At 39.3% G+C, this 22,792-nt stretch overlaps 1 protein-coding gene across 1 annotated transcript; it reads right to left on the bottom strand.

The window, feature by feature from the left end:
- Positions 1 to 9,780: 9,780 nt before the first annotated feature.
- Positions 9,781 to 22,724, bottom strand: MGME1 (mitochondrial genome maintenance exonuclease 1). Its single transcript, XM_063113300.1, has 5 exons — positions 22,646 to 22,724; positions 21,408 to 21,986; positions 16,996 to 17,215; positions 11,326 to 11,458; positions 9,781 to 10,941 (listed from the first exon to the last, which is right to left on the bottom strand). Exons 2-5 carry the CDS (start codon positions 21,916 to 21,918, stop codon positions 10,780 to 10,782), a joined length of 1,026 nt encoding a protein of 341 aa, XP_062969370.1. The 5' UTR covers positions 21,919 to 21,986; positions 22,646 to 22,724; the 3' UTR covers positions 9,781 to 10,779.
- Between the last annotated feature and the right edge of the window lie 68 nt (positions 22,725 to 22,792).

The raw sequence follows: 22,792 nt of genomic DNA, 5'->3' as shown, positions 1-22,792 counted from the left end.
GGTTCTCCCAGTGACTCTGTGAGGCAGGTAAGATGTCATTAACTGCATTTTTCAGTTGAGGAAACCAAGGCCTCCAAATGTGAATCAATTCGTCCAAGGTTACAGGCTAGGAAGTGGCAGGTTCCTGAGGCACGCAGGTCTTTGCCACAAGCCCTGTGATTGTCCCACTCTCCATGAGGGTGGTAAGTTGTTACAAGGGCGATTTTCTCCCTCTTGTTTCTAGTCCAGCCTCAGCGTTTCCTAAAAAACTTGAGACAATTTTATGTATTGTGCTGTGTCACTTTAAATAACACTGCAGCACATGGTGAAAAAGTCCTTTTTCTATCTTTCTGATCATATTGAGTAGAATACCACTGTAGGTAATAGCCTTTGGCACCTGTCGGTCACTCAAATACCCTCTTTTTTTAAAAAAAAAAGATGACCGGTAAGGGGATCTTAACCCTTGACTTGGTGTTGTCAGCACCAGGCTCTCCCAAGTGAGCTAACCGGCCATCCCTATATAGGATCCGAACCCGTGGCCTTGGTGTTATCAGCACCACACTCTCCCAAGTGAGCCACGGGCCGGCCCTAAATACCCTCTTTGTTTAAAAAGAGAGAGCATGGGCCGGCCCGTGGCTCACTCGGGAGAGTGCGGTGCTGCTAACACCAAGGCGATCCCCTTACCTGTCATCTTTATAAAAAAAAAAAAGGAAAAAAAGAGAGAGCAGCTCACAGATTCTGCTTTTGAAAAGGAGAACTGACTTAGAATTTATAGCCCTCTTTTGTTTTTATTGTATTTATCTTATGGTTACCTTCAATTTACAGCTACTGATAGCCATTTTCCATTGCAGTGAGATAAATTTTGCTTTTGAAATCAAGTTTTTAAAGTAAAAATAGTGAGCCTGTTTAATGAAAAACATTGTGTAAATAATAGCCCAGGTGGTTCTCAGATAAGGGAAAAACACATAAGTTTTTTTGTGGCACAAGAGTGACTGAAGGTTTACCCAATAGGGATTAAACTTTATCATGATCATGATAGCAACAAAACATCTACTACTGAGTATCTGTTATGTGTCAGGGACTTTAAATTTGTTATTTCTAATCTTTATAAAACCCTATGAAGTAGTTATTATTCTGCTCATTTACTGATGGAGAAACTGAGGCTCAAAGGCTTTAGGTAGCTTGCCTGTGTCATGCCATTGGCATGGTAGATTGTAAAAATGGCCCCAATCTTCCCTTCCCTGGATCCACACCTGTGTATGATGTGACTTTTCAGCTCCTCTCATCAAAAGGTGGAGTTTAGGGCTGGCCCGTGGCTCACTCGGGAGAGTGTGGTGCTGATAACACCAAGGCCACGGGTTCAGATCCCATATAGGGATGGCCGGTTAGCTCACTGGGTGAGCGTGGTGCTGACAACACCAAGTCAAGGGTTAAGATCCCCTTACTGGTCATCTTTTGAAAAAAAAAAAAAAAGAAAAGAAAAAAGGTGGAGTTTATTTCTCTACCCCTTGAATCTTGCCTTGGTCACGTGACCTGCTTTGGCAAATGAGACATCAGTAAACGTGGCCCACGCTGAGGCTTGTGCAATGCTTGGGCTTTTTCTTTTACTGCTGCCAGCAACCCTTCTGCCGCTGTAGGAAGGAGCCCAGGCTAGCCTTCTGGAGGACAAAGAGTCACAGGGTCCCAGCACTTCTATGGCCCAGCTGACATGGAGCCAACCCTCATATAAGTGGGGCCATCCTAAATCATCCAGTCCCAGCTCAGCCAGCCCAGACCTCAGAATTGTGAGAAATAAGTTTTAAACCAGTAAATTTTGAGGTGATTTGTCACACAGCAAAAGCTAGCTGATAGAATTAGTGAGAAGAGCTAGGAATAGACCTGGATTGTTCTTCCCCTAGTCTTTCCCATCTCAGCAGATAACACTCACCTGCTCATGCCCCAAACCTAGAAGTTACCTTTCATTTATATGTCTTCCTCACTCTGAAACTGATAGACACAGATTTAATTTAATTTCATATTTTAAGATTAGAAATACGTGTTTTGCTTAGTTTAAGAGTTACCACTGCCATAGTGGTCTCAATAAACAAGTGTTTAAAGCACATAGGTCTCAATAAACAAGTGTGGGAGCTTACAACAGGGAAAAGTGTATAAAAAGTTTATTTAAAAACATCCTGTTTATTTTGAAGAAAAATGTGACCAGTTAATCATAAAATAATGATAATAACAATCAGTAGCAATTTAGGGTCACAAGATATTTGTTCCTTGAAAAATGGTCTAGGATAACATAACATCTCTGACGCCAGTCCGAAGTTTGTTTTGCAGATGAAGCAAGACCACCAGAGACCACAGACCTGCTGAAACACATGTACTTCCCAGATCTGACAAAGCCAGGAAAGACATTATTCAAGATGCCAGAAATAATTGTGCTGACTTCACATGAGCCAATCAGATACCCACACAATTTTTGAGACCCTACTCCTCATTTTTGCTCTAAAAATGCTTGTGTTTTTAAGCCTTCAGGGAGTTTGGGTTTTGGAAGCATTAGCTTCCCATTTTCCTTGACTGGTGCCTTTCAGTTAAAGCTTCATCTTTACTACTGCAAATCCTGGTGTTTGACTTAATTGGCACAGTTGCGTACCAGGCAAGTGGACCCTTCCAAGTTCAGTAACAACTTTACTCATCCAAACCATCAGGCGAGTCTCCCAAAGTACATTTTGAATCTGGCTCCTTCCTAGCATTTCCTCTGCCGTTCCTCTAGTCTAAGCTACCTCATCTCTCATCTAGACCAGGAGTCAGCAAACTTTTTCAATAAAAGTGCAGGTAGTAAAAATTTTAGGTTTTGCAGACCATACAGTCTCTGTTGCAACTACTTAAATGTGCTGCTATAGAACAAAAGCAGACATAGATAATACATAAACAAATGGGTGATGTTATATTCCAATAAAACTTTATTTATGGATATTGAAATTAGAATTCTTATAATTTTCATGTGTCATACAAGATTCTACTTTTTCTTTTTTTTATTTTCCTTTTTTTTTTTAAAGATGACTGGTAAGGGGATCTTAACCCTTGACTTAGTGTTGTCAGCACCATGCCCACCCAGTGAGCTAACTGGCCATCCCTATATGAGATCCCAACCCATGGCCTTGGTGTTATCAGCACCGCACTCTCCCAAGTGAGCCACGGGCTGGCCCTACTTTTTATTTTTTTCAATGATTTAAAAATGTAAAAACATTCCTTCTCTCTGAACTTCTGTAAAAATAAATAAAAATAAAAACAATAACAAAAAAATGTAAACAATTCTCAGCTCACAGCCTGTACAGAAACAGGCAACAGGCTAGTCTTGATCCATGGGCCATAGTGTGCTGACCTTTGATCTAGACTATTACAATAGCTGTCCAAACTGTCTCTTTGCTTCAACTCTTGCCTTTGACATTCTGATCTCCAGGTAATGCCCATCTTCTTGAAGAGGAATGAAATGACTTTATTGCCCTGCTTATCCCTGACTTTCCAACTTACTTAGAGTAAAATCCAAACTTCTTACCATGGCCTATTGAGTTGCGCATCACTGGCTCCCCTACCCGCCCCTCCAGTCTGCAATTCCTTCCCTGTCCTCACTGCTTTTGGCAACCCCTGTCTTTTCCTAGCTCCCACAACATGCTACTCTCTTTTCGACCTCTGGGCCTTTGAACTTGCTGATCCTTCCATATGAATACTCTTCCTGGGGCTCTTTACGCTGCTGGCTACTTTGCATCCTTCGGGTTTCATCTTACACCTCTCAGAGGATCAACCCAATCCAAAGTTGCAATTCCCCTCTGGCTCAGTGATTCTGTTTCTTCATGTTGCCTCTCAATCTGTAATTTTCTTACTAATTTTCTCACTTGTTAATTGTTTGCCCCTTCTCTAGATTGTATACTCATGTCTGTTTTGTATCTTGCACAAAGCTAGCACAAAACAGACATAGATACTCAATAAGCATTTGTTGGCTGAAGGAATTAATTACCATTTGTGATGGTTAATTTTAGGTGTCGACTTGACTAGATTAAGGGATATCCAGACAGCTGGTAAAACATTATTTCACGGTTTGTCTGTGAGGGTGTTTCTGGAACAGACTGACATTTAAATCAGACTGAGTAAGGAAGATGCACTCTTACCCAACGGGGCAGGGGAGGGAGCACTGTCCAATTGGCTGAGGGACCGGACAGAACAAAAAGGGGGAGGAAAGGTGAATTTCACTCTCTCTTCTGGAGCTGGGACACTCACTTCCTCTCTTGCCATTGGACATTAGAACTCCAGGTTCTCTGGCCTTTGGACTCCAGGACTTGCACCAGCAGTCATATCAGTCCGTCTCTGTTGCTTATAACAAAATACTTGGAACTGGGTGATTTATAATTAAAATTGCTTACAGTTTCTGAGGCAGGGAAGTCCAAAGTCCAGGGAACACGTCTGGTGGTCTTCTTTGGTGGTGGCTTTACAGCAATGTGGGGTCTCACATGGCAAATAGCGGTGCAGAGAGAGACTCTCATGTGGTCTCCCTTTAAAGCCCTCAGAACCACGCCCCTGACCATCATTATTAATCCATTCACTACGGCATGGTCCTACAATCTAATCACTTCTTCAAGGCCCCACCTTTCAATTACCATAATAGGATTTCCCACCCTCAACAGTTACAGTGGGAATTAAGCTTCTAATATATGAACTTTGGGGGACATGACTCAATCAATCTATAGCACCTGGGTTCTCAGGCCTTTGGCCTTGGACTGAGCAATGCTACTGGCTTCCCTGGGTCTCCAGCTTGTAGACAGCAGATCATGGGACTTCTCAGCCTCCTCAATCACCTTATAAATCTCTTCTCGTGTACCTATATCTATATATTTTATTGGTTCTGTCTCTCTGGAGAATCCTGACTAATACACCATCTAACTCACAATCCCATGATTTTTTCAGCATCGTGTCCTTCTCTGCACTGCCTCACAAGTCCCACTTTACAAGTCTTGATTCACTGTCTGACTCCTCTAATTCTACACATACCTCTCAAATCACTGAGCTCACAAGTGAATCCACAGCCTCTTGGCAAAGGGCTGACCGGCACTAACCACAATATCTTTAGTGAGCTATTCTGACCTCCATTTTCTACTGTACTGGGGCAGGGCAGTTTCCCTCGTTGTTGGTCCCTTCACTAATTTCTCTCTTAAAATACTGTTCTGTGTGGTTTTTGTCTACTTCTTTCACTTTCTTGACTTTGAATTCAAGATGCATCCAATTCTTTCAACTTGTGACCACTTGTATACTCTGTATCATGTTCTGTAGTTATTACCCAAGTCTTAGGTTAAACAACACACACATCTAACTGCTGATTATGGTAATGAAAAATGAAGCATTTATGTGTAGGATAGTTCATTTAACAAGCAGTTTATATGTACTGAATGCTTCACATTTGTCCAGCACTGTGGACATGTCCCATAAACTGGGGAGATGCTATACACATCTGAAACAATGAAGTGACAGAAAAAGGTAGAATACAAATAAGAATCAATGTGGGTGGTAAAAATAATGGCACCACAAGAGTTCAGTGAAGGGTGGAGCCAGTTCCAAGGAGAAAGGAATTAATATTTTCCTAGTACCTATCCCATGTTCAGCATTTGTCATGCATTTTCCCATGTTAATTTTTCCAACAATATTGAGGTCAGTACTCTTCCCAAATTACCGATGACAGAACTGGCATGGTGAGGTAAAATGACTCACTTAATGTCACGGGGCTGGGATTTACAGCCACATCTGCCTAATTCTAAGGCTCCTGCTTCCTGTACTCCACCATTTTGTTTCTTATGGAGCAGGTAAGACTTTAGCTGGACATCAGTAGGACTGGGGTTCAGGTCCAAGCTCTTAGACAATTAAGAAAAGGCTGAATGGACGAAGGCAAGCTATTTCAGGCAAAGGCATCAGCACAAACAACAGCTTAAAGATGGACAGCTTGTTGTTTTGGGACAGTCTAGACTGACTTGAATGGATGTTTCTAATCACAGCTGACCTTTGCTTACTGTTTAGACTTCGTTTTCTTTTTCAAACTTTTAATATCCTATTAATTTAGTGACAGTACTTATTTAAAGACAAGTTCTATAACATTTCAGCAACATTGCTTTTTCACACCCTTATCTTTCACGAACATTTTGGTACAGATCTTTAAAAATGTATCTATGTCTTCGATGATTAATATCTAACATTTTCATGTACTCTTAAATCTGTTTAGAGTATGATTTTAGAAGTCTTCACAGTAGACGGTCCATGGCCAATTTGGAAAGACATTAGTTGGGACTCTTGTAAGCAGACTCAGCTCAGTCCTGTCGTGCTTTGTGTGCCCAGCACAGATGTGCCCTAGAGTATCTCTCCCACTGGAGATTTAGTGTCACTCAAGTGAAGCCTGCCCTGGTTGGAGCTGTGGTCTCCTGCCAGTTTGGTAAATAGCCTTATTCCTAATTTATCGCACTCCTCTTTTCTGAGCCAGTGACCCAGATGCATTCGGCTGTGAGAGGCCTTGTTGGGCTGTGCAGAAGAGGTCTTTTTTCATCTTGTACTTAAGGCTCTGTGTTGCCATAATAGAAAAAGTGAGATGTACAAGCTGCCTATAAGTGGACAGTAGATAACGGAAGAACACTCACGCAGTTGATTTTATTCAAACCAGACCTATGTTAAGACCAAAACCCCCAAAGATAACCATTACTTAACCTGTATTAAGACCATTACCCCAAGATAACATGTGGGTCCACCTATTTTTGGCTTCTGCCCTTAACTGCAGTGCACATCTCCCACCACCAGATGGCAATCCCATTTTAAAGCAGAATTTATTCAAGCACTAAAGCTGTTCCAAATAAAAAATTAACTGTTTTCACCCCATTAGTTTGGGGGAAATAAATTCTTGAAACTCTTTTGTTAATGAATATGTGGGAAATCAGAAAATCTCAGACACCACTGGTGGGAGTGTAAGTTAATAATACCATTTTGGAAAGAAATTTGGCAGTAATGTTCAAGCTGTGACCTAGCAAAGGCATGTCCAGGTTTGGTCATATTTGATAGTGATGATCATGGCTGACATTTTGTTCCCACTCTGTGTCAGGTGCTGTTCTAAGCATTTACCGTGTTTAACCTAACAACCAGGCACAGAAAGGTCAGGTAACATATCCAAGGTAACACAGCTAGTAAATGGTAGAGCCATGATCCACATACTCTTTTCCACTACATTGCATGTTCCTTGTGTGTACCAGAAAACACGTGCAATGGTGTTCACTGCAGCATTGTCTGTAGTAGTAAAACAATGTTAACCTAACGGTCTATTAGTGTGACCATAAAAAATGAGGGAATACTGCAGAGCAATTAAAAGCAATGTCCTAGATCAAGAAGTGGTCAACCTCAATAAATCTCAAAAACAAATGTTGAGACAAAGCAAGTAAAAACTAAAAAAAGCAGAGAGCAAAACTATATTATTTATGGAGACCAGTACATACAGTAAAACTGAAAAAGGATATATTGGAAAGGTGCATACCAATTTGTGATGGTGCTTGTCTCAGGGGAGAGGGAAATGGGATTAGGGAAACAAAAGGCTTTTAAGTTTATCTGTAATGTTCTATTTTATATTTATCTATCTTTCTATCTCTTAAGCAAAAAGGAAAAAAACTCAAACCTTAAACCAGAACATCATTTTATGATTGGATCTTCACAAATGCATTACTCAAACCTGACAACTGTTATTGTGAAGGTAACATACAAGCCTTTTGCTCAATCAGGGGCCTTTCCCCAGAGATTCTCTCAAGTTCCCATCTACAGTGTAATTAATTTAAGAGTATCAGTAGGTCAGACTTCCAGCAGCAGCACATCTCTGCTTAACTTTTAGATCTCTACTGTTGGAAGGGAGGGAGGGTTAGTTCTGCCTTTTATTTAGCAATTGATTGGTTTGTTTTATGACAGTGTTTCTCTTTAGGCACCAGCTCCAAATAACTTAAGTGTTTCTTAAAAATATAAGTTCCAACTATTTCCTTGCTTCACTTTTTTGTTGCAGGTGCCAGATAATAAGGTAGATTACAATCAAATATTTAATTGCTCAGGTGGAAAGCCTCAGTGATGAAAACAAATTACCCTCTAACTCCTTTTAAAGCTGGTAGGCAGGGGCTGGCCTGTGGCTCACTCGGGAGAGTGTGGTGCTCATAACACCAAGGCCACAGGTTCGGATCCCATATAGGGATGGCCGGTTCGCTCACTGGGAGAGCGTGGTGCTGACAACACCAAGTCAAGGGTTAAGATCCCCTTACCGGTCATCTTTAAAAAAAAAAAAAAAAAAAAAGCTGGTAGGCAAACTGGTGACCTAGAAACACTAACTTATAACTAATCTTCTTCCTATATTTACCTTGGTCAACATGTGTGAAACCATAGGTCATATGTTGACAAGATTTCCTAGAATTATAATAGGTTTATGGAGGTCAATGTTGTCAGATTATTAGGCACTAATGGCTCAGAGGATGAGGCCAGGTCTGAGGGGGAAAAGCCATAATTTTTTTTGGAAAAAATTGAAAACTGGTTTTCAGCATTAGCAAGGAGCTTTAGTCAGCTTCTAGATGCAATAAGAATGTGTGGAATTGCAGAGGAAAAGGGAACGCAGTTAGCTTTGAATCTAACAGATTGTGTCAAAACTAAAGACTCTATTCTGTACTTCTGTAAGGAAGCCTCTTCAGAAGAACAATATACACCTTTTATTTTATTTTATTTTATTTTGTTTTTTAAAGATGACCGGTAAGGGGATCCTAACCCCCGACTTGGTGTTATCAGCACCACGCTCTCCCAAGTGAGCCACGGGCTGGCCCTCACCTTTTAAAAATTTTTTTATTATCCTTAGAGAATTTCTCCTTATTGTGAATCCTCAGTTTCATTCCACTGGAGTTTAACATGACATATATCACTTACAGGAAGAGGTGGTATCCAAAAATTTGTAACATACAAGTCAATTCTTGAAAAATTGTGACTCAGATATTCAAATTTGACTTTTTTCTCTTATGGCTTTAGTAGTGATAATGACTATTTTTCCCATTGACTTTTTTCTCTCAGGGGATTGAGACTTATTCAGTTGCTGAGATGTGAGGAGGACCAGAATTGTTATGAGAAACTGGTGCGGCCTTGGCAGTTCAAGGAAACCTGTCCAAGGATTTACCTTCATTGTTCTCCTACCTGCTCAGACTCTTCTGAGGGGCTTGCTCATGGAACTCTTCAGACCTCCATTAGCCTGGGAAACTTCTGGTGCAAAGTAACAGTCTGAAATGAATTTACATTAACCCAACAGAACTATATTACAATGAAATACTGTTGGGTCTGGTCTGGTCTCCTAAATTCTAGGGTGAGGGTTATTGGAGCAGAGTGGCAAAATCTGTTAGTACAACTTTTTATTGTCTCACTTGATATTTGACTTTGGAAATTACATTCTACAGAAATATATGCTGATTGAAAAAAAAAAAGACACCAAGGTCTCCCTCAATCCTCTTCTCTCCTGCCTGAATCTTACTTTGTCAGGTGATCACAGTTGAGAGCTTACTGAGGATACATTTTATACATCTACACAGCACACATACCAAAGCTACTGGAACAGTGGTAAAAATCTGAATCTAAAAACAAAGTCCAAACAATTTCCAGGTTTATGAAATTATTCTATAAACACACAAATTTATTTATTTATTTATTTTTATTTTTATTATTTATTTTTTTTTTTTTTAAACACACAAATTTAAATAGAAAGGAACAAATCCAAATCTCATTACTCACATCTTGTATTTTATTTCTCATTAATGGCTAATGAATGAAAAAAGTGATCGTAGCAGCGTATTAAGGCGGCAACTGTAACTTAAATGCTAACAGGCCCACTCCATAAAACAGGAAACTCTCTCCCAGGGCTATAATGGACATTTATTTGAGTTTCCCAAACCCAATGACAACTAATGATTTTTATTGCCTATCAAACACAGAAAAAATTTTTTATTGTTCCCCTATAGCTGAAAAATCCCACATATGATAAATTTTCTCTGTATACATGATCCACTGACTGACACCAGAAATAGCTACTAAAATGCCTACAATTATGATTTTCAAACTGGGTTCTGGCTACTTCTGGGGGTTATTTGGTGGTATGCCAAGGAATATTGCCAACAACATAGAGAATATGCTCCATCTTTCCAGACAGCAATGTTTACTTGAGTGATCATCTATCTATTTTTTAAAAATGTTAAGTGTGAGCTTTCTTTGCTAGCTGAAATACACAGGGAACCTCAATACTGTATATGAAACAAGTTTTAGGAAACCGCACTGGCAGTGGTAGTTGGCTGATGTATGTTTCCCTCCACACATACCCTGGAGGTGTGTGGCCCTTCCTTCCCAGTGAACCCTGGGGAAATGCTTGGCATACTAAGCCTCACTGCCTTCCAATATCAATTCAAGAACTGGGCATCCTGTCTGGGACACAAAAAGGTCTATAAGGAAGTCTAAGAGTCACCAACAAGACTGCCAATCTGCTTGCCCTCTTTTCAGATAAGTAACAATCAGAGGTAGCATAGTTGGAATTTTATGTGCTAAAGTCCAGCTCTTTAAATCTAGGCTTTTATGGCTTTTCTGTCCTTTGTTGCAATAGATTTCAACAAACTAATACTTCTGCTTGTGTTGTTATAGTTCGCAGATCTGGTGGCACCTCCATTTTTAGATCATCGTAAACAGCTCATATCTTCCTAAACAGTGAGAAAGTGCTGAATGTTCCCAAATGGCATCCTGCCCCTAATCTGGTTTCTCAATATTCTGATTCTTCTCCTTTTCTGTATATTTTTCTAGTCGAAGAAGCCACTTGGCCCAGTAGTGGGAACAGAGCTCTGCATCCATGAAGTGTGGGTGGGCAGGGGATCCATCTTTGTAGGCCACCACAATTAAGCCACACTGAACCTAGGAAGAAACAGGGCAATTCCAGTATTTCTACATTAGGTCCAGAGTTTAAGTTCATTTCCTTCTTACAGAGCAAACTCTGTCAGTACAAAACAATCTACAGTAATATCTCCTAACTCAATTTCTAAGGTGGGTTGATGAAAGACTACACCAGGATACATGAGAACACAAAGATAACAGATAAAACATTAAAGAATGAACTGTGGTCATTAAAGAACTATTTTTTAAAAAGCCCAGAAAGAGGGGAAAAAAGTGCTTTTTAAAATGGGAGGACAAGGAAGAGTAAGCAGTGGGATAAAAATAGAGTTAAAAACATAAGGAGTTAAATAGCTGTAAACAAGCATTGGGCAAAGCTTCAAGTAAGTAGAAGCTCATTGTCCTGACCTGAAAGCTATAGTTGGCATCATAGTTTATGGCACCCACGTATGCCACAACTTGCAGTGGGTTGTCATATGTATTTTGGATATAAGGCTTTGGTCTCTCTGATGTCTTCCAATCAATCACACACAGCTTGCCCCTAAAGAGAAACCAAACAAAGTCTTTGTAGGTAATAGTTCAAACTGAAAAACTCTGTTAGGTCTACTCTCCTCTTACGTATAATTTATTACTTGTCACCCAATGACTGTTGCTTCTATTCTCCACTTTCCAAAGTGGCTTTACTTCTTAGGATTAGGTGTGATGCTCTTTCTTCTGACCCCTTGATTCAGGTCAGTGATGAGCCTGGGAGGAGGTATGATGGAAAATGCGTCCTGAAGTGCACCCATGAAGAGCTACAGATGTGGGCCATGTGGGAAAGCTGGGAAACGATTTTTCTGCTGTTCAAGTTTCTAAACTTTCCTGTAATTCCTTTGGGCCCCCTTTCCGTCAATAGTTCACAGGGGAATTGAAATGACATCTTTTATTGTCTTGGTTTATTATTTTCAAATATCTGTCAGAATGAAACACAACAGATCAGTAGCAAAGTCTCCATTATGGAGGACAATGCATTACGATGCCTCAAAAATTATCTTGCTCAGAAACCAAAGCTGGCGTTGAAATTCATCAACATTCAGTAGGCACCAACTATATGCAGAAATACAAATAAGGAAACCTGGTCCCTGTCCTAAAAATTTACATACAAAAATGATTACATTGTGTAATGGTGGATATACTAATTATCCTGATTTGAGCATCACATATTGCACACAGGTATTGATATTCAACTCTGTACCCCACAGATATAACAATCAATTCTGTTTCAATAAAAAAAAACTTACATACAGGGTAGGGTATCTATTAGGGATATTGGGAAAATAAAAAAATACTTGCCACTTTTTTTTGGGGGGGGAGTGTCAAATATCCAGTGTATTCTTCCCCACTCCCCCCATCCTGGTAGGGTTTTATACTTGCCAACTGCAGTATCAAAAATATTATAGGATGAGTGGGCTGATAACTAGAGACTCTTAAAGAACAGGATCTACCTGTTCAATCTGTCTTTCATGACTTCAATTTCAAAATCAGTTTATAGGGAGATTTTGTACAAAGTATTTATGTCAGTTGCATGTCACTATAGCTCTAGATAGACTTATGCAAGGTACCTGTAAGATCAGTCTAGAGTAGCACTGTCTAAAAGAAACAAAACCTGAGTCACACATGTCATTTTAAATTTTCTAGTAACAATATCAGAGAAGAAAAAAAAGAAATAGGTGAAATTTTAATATTTTACTTAACCCAACATATGCAAAATATTATCTTTTCTTTTTTTTTTCTTTTTTGGAGGCTGGCTAGTGTGGGGATCCAAACCCTTGATCTTGGTGTTATAACACCTCACTCTAACCTACTGAGCTAACCAGCCAGCCCCCAAATATTATCATCTCAACATATAATCAACATTAAAAAGTTATTAATAGGATATTTTACATTCTTTTTTGTACTAAGTCATTGAAATTTAGTTTGTATAGGGCCGGCCCGTGGCTCACTCGGTAGAGTGTGGTGCTGATAACACCAAGGCCACGGGTTCGGATCCTATATAGGGATGGCCGGTTTGCTCACTGGCTGAGCGTGGTGCTGACAACACCAAGCCAAGGGTTGAGATCCCCTTACCGGTCATCTTTAAAAAAAAAAAAAAGAAATTTAGTTTGTATAAAGTTACAGCACATCTCAGTTTGGACTGGCCACATTCAGGTACTCAACAGCCATATGTGGTTAGTGGCTACTCTATTCAATACAAAGTGCAGGTCTAGAGGTAATTTTATTGCCTTTGTAATTGTTTTGTAATATTGCTAAGTTTGACAATCTATGCAAATGAGGGCCCCAATAACTACAGGAGGCTGCCATTCCCAGTTCTCTCACCTGAATAAGTCAAAATACCTTAAAAAAAGATTTCTGCCTTAGACCACTGTTTAGAGCAATGTACTATAATTGTAGAACTTAATGGAAAAAAATATCTTAGTGGCATACTGAAATCTATAAAACATTGATAAAAGAAATTGAAGATGGCAGAAGTGGCAAGAAGAAAACTACTGGAAGAAAACACAGGGGAAAAAGCTCTATGACATTGGTCTGGGCAATGATTTCTTAGATGGAACACCAAAAGCATAGGCAACAAAAGCAAAAATAGACAAATGGGATTGCATCAAATTAAAAAGCTTCTGTAGGGAGCACTTCTCTGTGTGTGAGATGATGTCATTGAACTTTACAAAATTATAAAAAAGCCTGGCTGGTTAGCTCAGTTGGTTAGAGCGCAGGGTTGTAACACCAAGGTCAAGGGTTCAGATCCCTGTACCAGCCAGCTGCCATGAAAAAAAAAAGCTTCTGTAAAGCAAAGGAAACAATTAACAGAGTAAAGAGAAAACCCATGAAATGGGAGAAAGTATTTACAAACCATACAACTGATAAGATGCTAGTATCCAAATATATAAGGAACTCAAATAACTTAATAGGAAGAAAACCCAATTTAAAATGGCAAAGGACAAGGTCAAGGGTTCAAATTCCCATACTGGCCAGCTGCTGGGAAAAAAAAAAAAAAAAGGGCAAAGGAGATAAACAGATATTCTCAAAAGAAGATGTATGAATGGCCAATAGATATATGAAAAAATGCTCAACATCTCTGGTGATCAGGGAAATGCAATTAAAAACCATAGTGAGACATCACCTCACAAATGTTATAATGGCTATTGTCAAAAAGATGAAAGACAGCAAGTACTGGCAAGGATGTGGAGAAAAGGGAATCCTGGCATACTGTTGGTATGTAAATTAGAATAGCGATTTTGGAAAACTGTATGGAAGTTCCTCAAAATACTAAAAATAGAATTACCAAATGAGCCAGCAATCCCACTTGTGGGTATATATCCAAGAGAATTAAAACCACTATGTTTAAGGGATGTCTGAACTCCCACGTTCATTGCAGCATAATTCACAATAGCCAAGATATGGAAAAAATACAAGTGTCCATCAGTGGATGAATGGATAAAGAAAATGTGGTATATATACACGATAGAATACTATACAGCCTTAAAAAAGAACAAAATTCTGTCATTTGCAACAACACGGATGAAACTGGAGGACATTATGCTAAGTGAAGTAAGCCAGGCACAGAAAGATTAATACTGCATGACCTCACTTATACGTGGAATTGAGAAAAGTCAAACTGAGAAGCAGAGGCGAATGGTGGTTAGCACAGGTGAGGGGAGGGGAGTGGAGTGGCGGGTCTGCAGGGGAGATGCTGCTCAAAGGGTATAAAGTTTCAGTTAGACAAAAGGGATAAGTTTTAGCGATCTATTGAGCAGCATGATGACCATGGTTAACAACAATGTATTGTATATTTAAAAATTGCTAAGAGTAGATTTTAAAAGTTCACACCACAAAAAAGTAAGTGAGGTGATGAATATGTTAATTAGCTTGATTTAATCTTCCTACATGTCTACATATATCAAAACATCACACTGTACCCCATAAATAATTTGTCAATCAAAAATAAATTTTAAAAAATCTTAGCATAAACCCAAATTAAACTTGCAGTAAGACAGTTCACAAATACCTCTTAAACAAATGAAAAGATGCTCAGCCTCACGAGTATGCAAGACACAGATTAAAAATAGTGTTATCAAAATTATTAACAGTGTTGTTAAAGGTATGCACAAATAAACACACTAATATCTACTATTATTAAAATGCACATACCCTTGATCCAGCAATTTCCATTTTAGGTATGTATAAGAGAACAACGGCTTGATGTCTTGGGTGCGATTACCAAGTGCCTGGGATATTTAAGAAGTACTCATACCCAGGGCTACTTTCAGATCAACTGAATATATCTCCCATCTCAGACAAACAAATGGACCTGTGCATCTGCTTAGAGAAACTTTCACATTTGGATACAAGGAGGCAGCCTGGTTCCTGACTCCAGTAATTTACCAGTTTTATGACACTGTGTATATAGAGATTTCAGTATATTGTGACTCTCACAGTTGCTGTGTGTTTATGTGTATTATAATGTGGTGTGTAAAAGAGTGTGGAAAGTAGACTAGATGGGCACAGTACCAAACTTATAACAGTGATTGCCTTTGTCCAGGGGCCTGGGAGAGGAGGGAGGAGATAGTTAAAGGGAATTTGGGCTTAACTTGTAATGTTTTATTTTTCTTAAAAAAAGAAGAAAAAAAATTAGAAGCAAATGTGACAAAGTGTTAATAACTATTAATTCTGGGCAGTGGAAAATTACTAAAATAGAAAAGAATGTTGTAGATCTATATGAACTAATAAGGACAGATCTCTAAGATACATTGTTAAGTGAAAAAAAAAAAAAAGTAGGGTGTAGCATGTTGTGTTAAAAAGCGAGGCTGGGGGGCTGGGCAGTTTGCTCAGTTGGTTAGGGTTCCATCCCTGAACCAGCCAGTCGTCAAAAAAAAAAAAAAGAAAAAAGAAGAACGTAAGGGTGGGGACAAACAATTATACATATTAGTCATAAATCAGGAACACATGAACTTTTTAAATGGAAGTTAAATACAGAGTGGGTGTGGAAGACTCACTTTTAACAGCTTAAGTTAACCAAGTACATATATTACCCATTAAAAATCCTTCGGAAATTTATAAAATCTTAGTTTCAAAAATGTTCAGTGTTCATATTCTCAGTATTGATGTTCTGACTTAAAAGAGCAAAAAATAAATAACCATCCATGCTATGGACATATTTAATAATCCTCTATAAAAAGCATTTGTTATCAGGAACTTCTTATAGGCCTTAGGGTGGAAGTGACTATATGGCTCCCTTGGTTAATCTAAAGGGCAACCAAAAATAGTCTATTAATAATTTCTTGGCACACAGGGCTCTTCTCAGATGAGGCAGCTATGGCACAAAACTGTTTGGTAGTCTAAACACAGTTTCCAGACTAATGAATATTCTGCCAATTTTTTTTTAAACTGAAATTTTAACTAGAGCTTCAAGGGTTACAAGTACATATTTTTCTTCCCCATCCTGTTCCTACTGCTCACATGCTTCATTTGGAATAGGGGTACCTGCAGGTTATAGCTACCCTTGGAATCTGTAGTAACTGGGACAAACAGTAACGCAGTAGCAATTTAAAAACTGCAGGAAGCTTGAGTAAGGTCAGAGTTCTTATCCATGTCAACCACTGCCTGGAAGCCAGGAAAAAATTTTCAGGGCCATCAGAATATGGGTGTAATCTTTAGGAAAACAGAAAAGAAAACACAGGAATCAAATTGGATCTTATGGCTGGTATCTTGCTTGGGGAGAGGGGAAGAGGTACAAGCTGGAAAACAGGCCATTCTAGAGATACAGAAAAGTCTATCTTTTCTCCACTAAACAGTTTGATTTTGGAATACTGATTGACAAGGACTATGTGGCTGTTCCCTCTGCATCCTTACTTACCTCTTGCCTCACACCCAATTCTTTTACCTATCACATAGGTTTTAATGTTACAGAGGAAGAGGCTATAAATACCTACAGGCACACCTTGGGAATTAAGAGGAAAAAGTACCTTTCAACAGGCACTGTCTTTCCCACCCTGCACTAATTCAGCTCTGCGCTGTGATGTATGTAAACAGTATCATACTTACCGATACTCTGCTACACAGTCCAGCAGACCTACATACTTTAAGGTCTCATGTTGAACACCGCTTTCAAGAGCTCGCACTCCGGTAACATCTTTCAGAACATGCTGGACACTTTCAATGTAGCCAGATTCGAAGAGATTTTCATCTCTTTCTTTTAAGTTCCCCTGGGGTGAAAGTATGCTTTCCAAGGCTTGATGGAACTGTTTCCCTTGTAAAAAGATGTCTGAAAAGAAAATCAGGGGAAAAGGAAAACAAAACAAAGTCAGTACTAATACACAAATTCTCTAAAAACTCTGAACAATAACATTAAAATTAAATAAAATTAAAAATCACACAAAAGTTACCTTTAAGTGACAACCCCTAAGACAGCAAATTTCAGCCTCTTGTGAAACCTAAGAATGCATTTTGAAAACCAAATGGATTAGAATAGTTTAGAATAAAATGGATTAAAGTCAAATATTTCTAGTAGAATTAGGCCAAAGCTAGAATTGTAGACCTGGGGGCTATGGGGCAACACGTAGTTTATGGTTCTGTGTATTTCAGCATCCAATTTAATAAGTAGGGCTTGCTGGTTGGCTCACTTGGGAGAGTGTGGTGCTGTTAACACCCACATCATGGGATCAGATCCCCATACAGGCCAGCCGCCCCCCCAAAAAAACAAAAACAAAAATTCAATTTATTTATTTATTTATTAAAAAAAATTTTTTTTTTTTTTTAAAAGATGACTGGTAAAGGGATCTTAACCCTTGACTTGGTGTTGTCAGCACCATGCTCAGCCAGTGAGCTAACCGGCCATCCCTATATGGGATACGAACCCGTGGCCTTGGTGTTATCAGCACCACACTCTCCCGAGTGAGCCACGGGCCGGCCCCCAAAAATTCAATTTAATTTAACTGGTTGTGATAAAAAATCATTAGAAATTTAGGGAACTGTGCTTCTGTTTACAGTTCTTTTTACAACCAAAACTTAATTATGAACATAGGTGAGAGAATCCTTTTACTAGAGATTTCCAGGATTCATGACTGGCAAGGAATGAAAATCAAGGCACATGCAAATTAAAAATAATGAACTGGATGTTTGAGGGGGGAGGGAGAGGAAAATGTGACATTCTTCTCTTGTGCTTTTTTTTTTAGTGCTGGAACAGTCTGAGACGTTTGCTGTGTTCTGAATTTTTTTTTCCTCATACAGTTTTAAGTTAAGAAAATGGAATACAAAAAGATTCAACAAATGCAAAAAATACTATGTATTCACTTGATTCTTGGTAAGGGACGGAGAGAAAGAAAGGTGGACATAGTTACGCTAAGCAGTGGTTTGGTGCTTCCAAAACATTATTTGATTTTCAAACACAATGACCTAGCACGATAGAGATCATTACCCCCATTTGAATGAATGAGTCCTTGCAGGCCTAGGTAGTGCTGCTAATTTGCCCAAAAGCAAAAGCTGGACTGGCAGCCTGGCACCAGAGTCTGTATTCTTTCTGGTCCACCACACAGCAGAGCAAGGAAGGCAAACTAAAGATCACCATTTAGATACAACAGAGTAGGAAATACACATGCTTGGAGACAGACCCACAGAAAAGGAGGAAAACAATTCTATCTAATGAGGTAATATTAAACTGTATTATGTTTGTCAAGTATTTTTTACAAAGACTTTGAAAGGTCAGTTCTACCACTGGCAAAAAATGGCATCCCTTCTGGGAAATTACTTAGAGTTAAATGTAATTCAACTAAGGAACTAAGTTATTCTACACCAAATTTACTTGGTTCAATTGGAATTATCAGCACATGAAAGGCTTACAAGAAAAATTTTTCCTTTTTAAAATTTTCTTTTGTTTACTTTTTCTTAAAAAAAATTTTTTTTTGTATTTAGTTCTAAAACTTCACATACATGTGGCCACAAACATGGAAATCCAGATTACAGTATCCCTTAGAATCTAGGGCTCAGAACATTAAATATGAGTCAATTTTAATTTTAATAAAAAAACGATTCAAGGATAGATTTATCACAGGCAGCATCAATTTGGAGTATTCACTCAATTAAAGGAGTGAAAGTGGAAATGTGTTAAAGCAATGAAAGTGAAATGTTTTTAAGTTCCAGTGTATAAAGTACATTAAAAAAATTTCATGTGTCTCCAATATTCTGATAGAACTGGCAGGATGGCTGATATTTTAGGATCAGTGTGGCAAAATATTAAAAAATAACCCCCAGCCCTTTGTTATGATCAACATTTACATGTAAATCAGAGTAAGTCAGACTTTCTCATCTTTGCCGATTTTCAACAGGTTAACTGATGCTTGGGAAATTGCTCAAGTGTTTGGAAGAAAGCCAGGCTCTGGGCACATCTCTATCCTCTAGCCTTTGGCAAGACCAGGCAGAAAGGAATTATTGATCCAGTATTTTTTAGACTGCCTCTCCAGACCCACTAATCAATTTAGTGACTTTTTTTTTTTTTTTTTGTCTTTTTGTGACCGGTAAGGGGATCGTAACCCTTGGCTTGGTGTCGTCCGCACTGCGCACTGCGCACCCGAACCCACTGCGGGAGCGCCGCTGAGCTCCCAAGCGCTGCACTCTCCCGAGTGCGCCACGGGGCCGGCCCCAATTTAGTGACTTCTGATATGCTTTTTCTTTCTGTATGTGATTGGCCCCTTATTTACTTATTTATTTTTTAAAAAAGAGTAATTCTGCTTCTAAGGTTGCTACTGAGTTAACTGAGAAATAGCAGAGTGCTAATCTAGATCAACAAAGTCGACTATGAGAAAACAACTATAGTTTTCTCTTTGTTTGGGCTATTGGGGCTCATTCACATTCCAGACAGAAATTTCTCTCCTTTATCAAGAGGGCCACCAGCCCACTTCCTTACTTTGTGCCAAGAGCTAGAGACTCTAGGGTCCCACATGTCCCATCAGATTTCTGCCTTTACATTTCTTTCTTTTTTTGTGTGATGGCTGGCCAGTACAGGGATCCAACCCTTTGTGCCTCTACATTTCTTTCAGGATTACAATCCTTTCAGGATTCCTAAAAGCTGTGACATTCCTGGTTTACAGAAAATCAAAACAACTTCTCATGAGGAAACTGTCAATTCTAAATTCTAGTGGTACAAATAAAAAACTTAAGATGTCATTAAAAGATTTTTATGCTGCTTGTTTAGAAGGCAGAGAACAGTTTGGTGGTTGTTACTAATTAACTCTCTTAAGGCAGTAAGCCCCTGCATATAGTTCTTGCCCCACACAGCTGAAGAATGTTATAAGGCCTTGACCATTTTTGCCATATACAGGTACCACCTATATATGCTTAATATTTTTCTTAAAACATATGTGACCGTATGTTTAATGCCTTACACATTTACATACACACACTGTTTTTTCTTAAGATGTTGGAAAATAAGTACACTGCTCTTAAAATAAAAATTAAAGTGCTTGTGTACCACTAGGTCTATGTGTACTGCTCTCTGGGAAACAGGGCTAAGGAATAATCATCGTAAAACTTAGCTTTAACAAGAGATATCTATATGAGGGGGTCTTCAAAAAGTCCGTGGAAAGATTAGTATTGTCTTTTTTTTTTTTAAAAGATGACTGGTAAGGGGACCTTAACCTGACTTGGTGTTAGCACCACACTCTCCGCAGTGAGCTAACCGGCCATCCCTATATAGGGATCCGAACCCATGGCCTTGGTCTTATCAGCACCATACTCTCCCAAGTGAGCCACGGGCCGGCTCTTAGTATTGTCATTTAATTCAAATTTTTCCACAAACTTTTTCAAGTACCCTCATGTAATCCTTATGAGACCAGCTAATTCGCCTGTGCTTACGGTCTTTATTTTTGCATGGAATATGTTTCAAGGAAGCTATTCTCCTAACTTGTCTAAGTTAGGGGTTGAAGACTAAAATTTATTACTCCCAGTTCCTAATAAAGAGCATCTGATTATCTCAATTTACAAAGATCTAAATATAGGTCATGTGTTCTGACCTGTTGCCAGGGTGAATTTACCAGTCAGTTTACACTGACAAGTAGAGCAATAGTTATTTACTAGATTCTGAACAGATTGTCTAGCAAAAAACTAAAATTCTGTTAACATGTGACTCACTTTTTCCCCATAATCAAGAGAAACAAGCAATTCTAATACGAAGTTTGTAGCTTATAAAAAGCAAATTAATTTTATGCCTTTTTAAGTCAAACTACTTGATCTTTGTGCTTCAGCCTCATCTGTAATATGTGGATAATTTTTTAAAGTATGCTTCATGGGACTGTCATGAGAATTAAGTAAACTAATACACATAAAGTGCTATTTGATGCTAATTATTATTATTAGAAAGTAGTTCCTCATTAGTAAGATTAGAAAAACAACATTCTTTTGACATCAGTGCCATATATTCTGGAAATCACAGTGACATGCAGAACCAGAATTAAAAGAATTACTTGAAGTGTATTCTGCAAAGCCATCTTCTCCCAATTCCTGAATCATCCGCTGTTTCCACCTCTCCAAATAGAAAATCTGTTCTGATGTCATGGTCTGCTGAAGGATCCGGGTCACACTTGGTATTATTTTCCTTTGCAAAGGGATTTTTAGAGGAATTGAAGTGCCACTTGTATTTGGTTTTACACTTCTCTCTGGATTGAAGATAGGAAACCAGTTTTGTGGACCTTTTGTTTCCTCATCTTGCTTTGAGGATTTACTCTTGCTCACAGGTCCATAGAGTAAAGCATCTTCCTCCAGCAATGATTCTGGGGTCTGGGCACGGCCTTTGAATGACACGACAGACTGTACTAAATGAGAGTATTTTTCTTGGTCCACTTTTTCATAAGGGTTCACTTTTTTCTTCCGGCCACATAAATAAGAAGAAGTAGAAAAATCCACAAGGGCGGCTGGTTTTACAGAAAACCCCTTGGAACTTCTTAGCTGCCTGCAAATGGTCTGAAATACCTTCATCTTCAGATTTTTTTTCACTTCTCTCTAGTTTATTTGCAATGTCCAGGGCCTTTTTTATTTTTGTATTCCTGTTAAAGGGAAAAGTGGTGTTAGATACCAGATGTATTATATGTATTATATATTTGAACTATCAAAGTGAGAGCTGCATCAGAATAACGCACACCGAAATTATATTCAATATACTCTTTCGACATGTTTGCACAAAGCTATTTCCCAGGAAAGACTCTCAACACCAGAAGGGCCAGCGAATCAATAGACAGCTTGGGGCAAGACGTGCCCAAACTTTAATCTGAAGAAATGTGAACGCCCCAGAAAATAGGACTGTGTGCGAGAGACAGAGAAAAACAGAACGATGGAAACCGTCCTACAGCGGCCATGACAGTCACAGTGAACAATTAACGACCGATCCCTAAATACCAGGTTCTTTGCTAAGTACTCCGTATGGCTATTTCTCATTTAATCCTCACACCTAACGTGTGTGCTATTAGGACCCCGTTTTACAGACGTGGAAATCGAGCTTCTGAAGGGCACGTCCCGTGTCGCAGGCTGGAGCTGGCAGGCGGCGGTCAGCAAGGCCCACCATCGTGGTCCCCGGAGAGCGGCCTCCCGCTCCGCCCTAAGTGTAGACCCTTGGCGGGGACAGAACGGCTGTGACCCCTCGGCCGGGAGTCTGGATTAGGAAACAGACAACTTTAAAATCAGCCCAGCCTATGGCAAGGATCGGTACCTCAGAAGCCACCACGCCTCGCTTAACTCCCAGGGCACGAACAACCTCTCAGGACCCGAACTTTCAACGTTCCCGCGCTCCGGCCAGCAGCTAGGTCCCGCCTAAGGCAAGCAGTCCCAGCCTGCACTGCGGCGCGCACGCTCCACC

This window comes from Cynocephalus volans, chromosome 1, assembly GCF_027409185.1.
Source record: "Cynocephalus volans isolate mCynVol1 chromosome 1, mCynVol1.pri, whole genome shotgun sequence".
In the NCBI taxonomy this organism is placed as follows: domain Eukaryota; kingdom Metazoa; phylum Chordata; class Mammalia; order Dermoptera; family Cynocephalidae; genus Cynocephalus; species Cynocephalus volans.
The sequence above is the reverse complement of the archived record's forward strand: the minus strand, read 5'-3'. Positions and strand labels throughout refer to the sequence as shown.

Bases quoted from the DNA above. Each gene is read 5' to 3' on its own strand.
- MGME1 (XM_063113300.1), bottom strand. From the start codon at position 21,918: ATGAAGGTATTTCAGACCATTTGCAGGCAGCTAAGAAGTTCCAAGGGG. The intron at 17,216-21,407 runs GTAATTCTTTTA...TTTTCTTTTCAG, and splicing joins CTTTGCAGAATACACTTCAA to ACATCTTTTTACAAGGGAAA. The intron at 10,942-11,325 runs GTCAGGACAATG...GTTTCTTCCTAG, and splicing joins ATGCCAACTATAGCTTTCAG to GTTCAGTGTGGCTTAATTGT.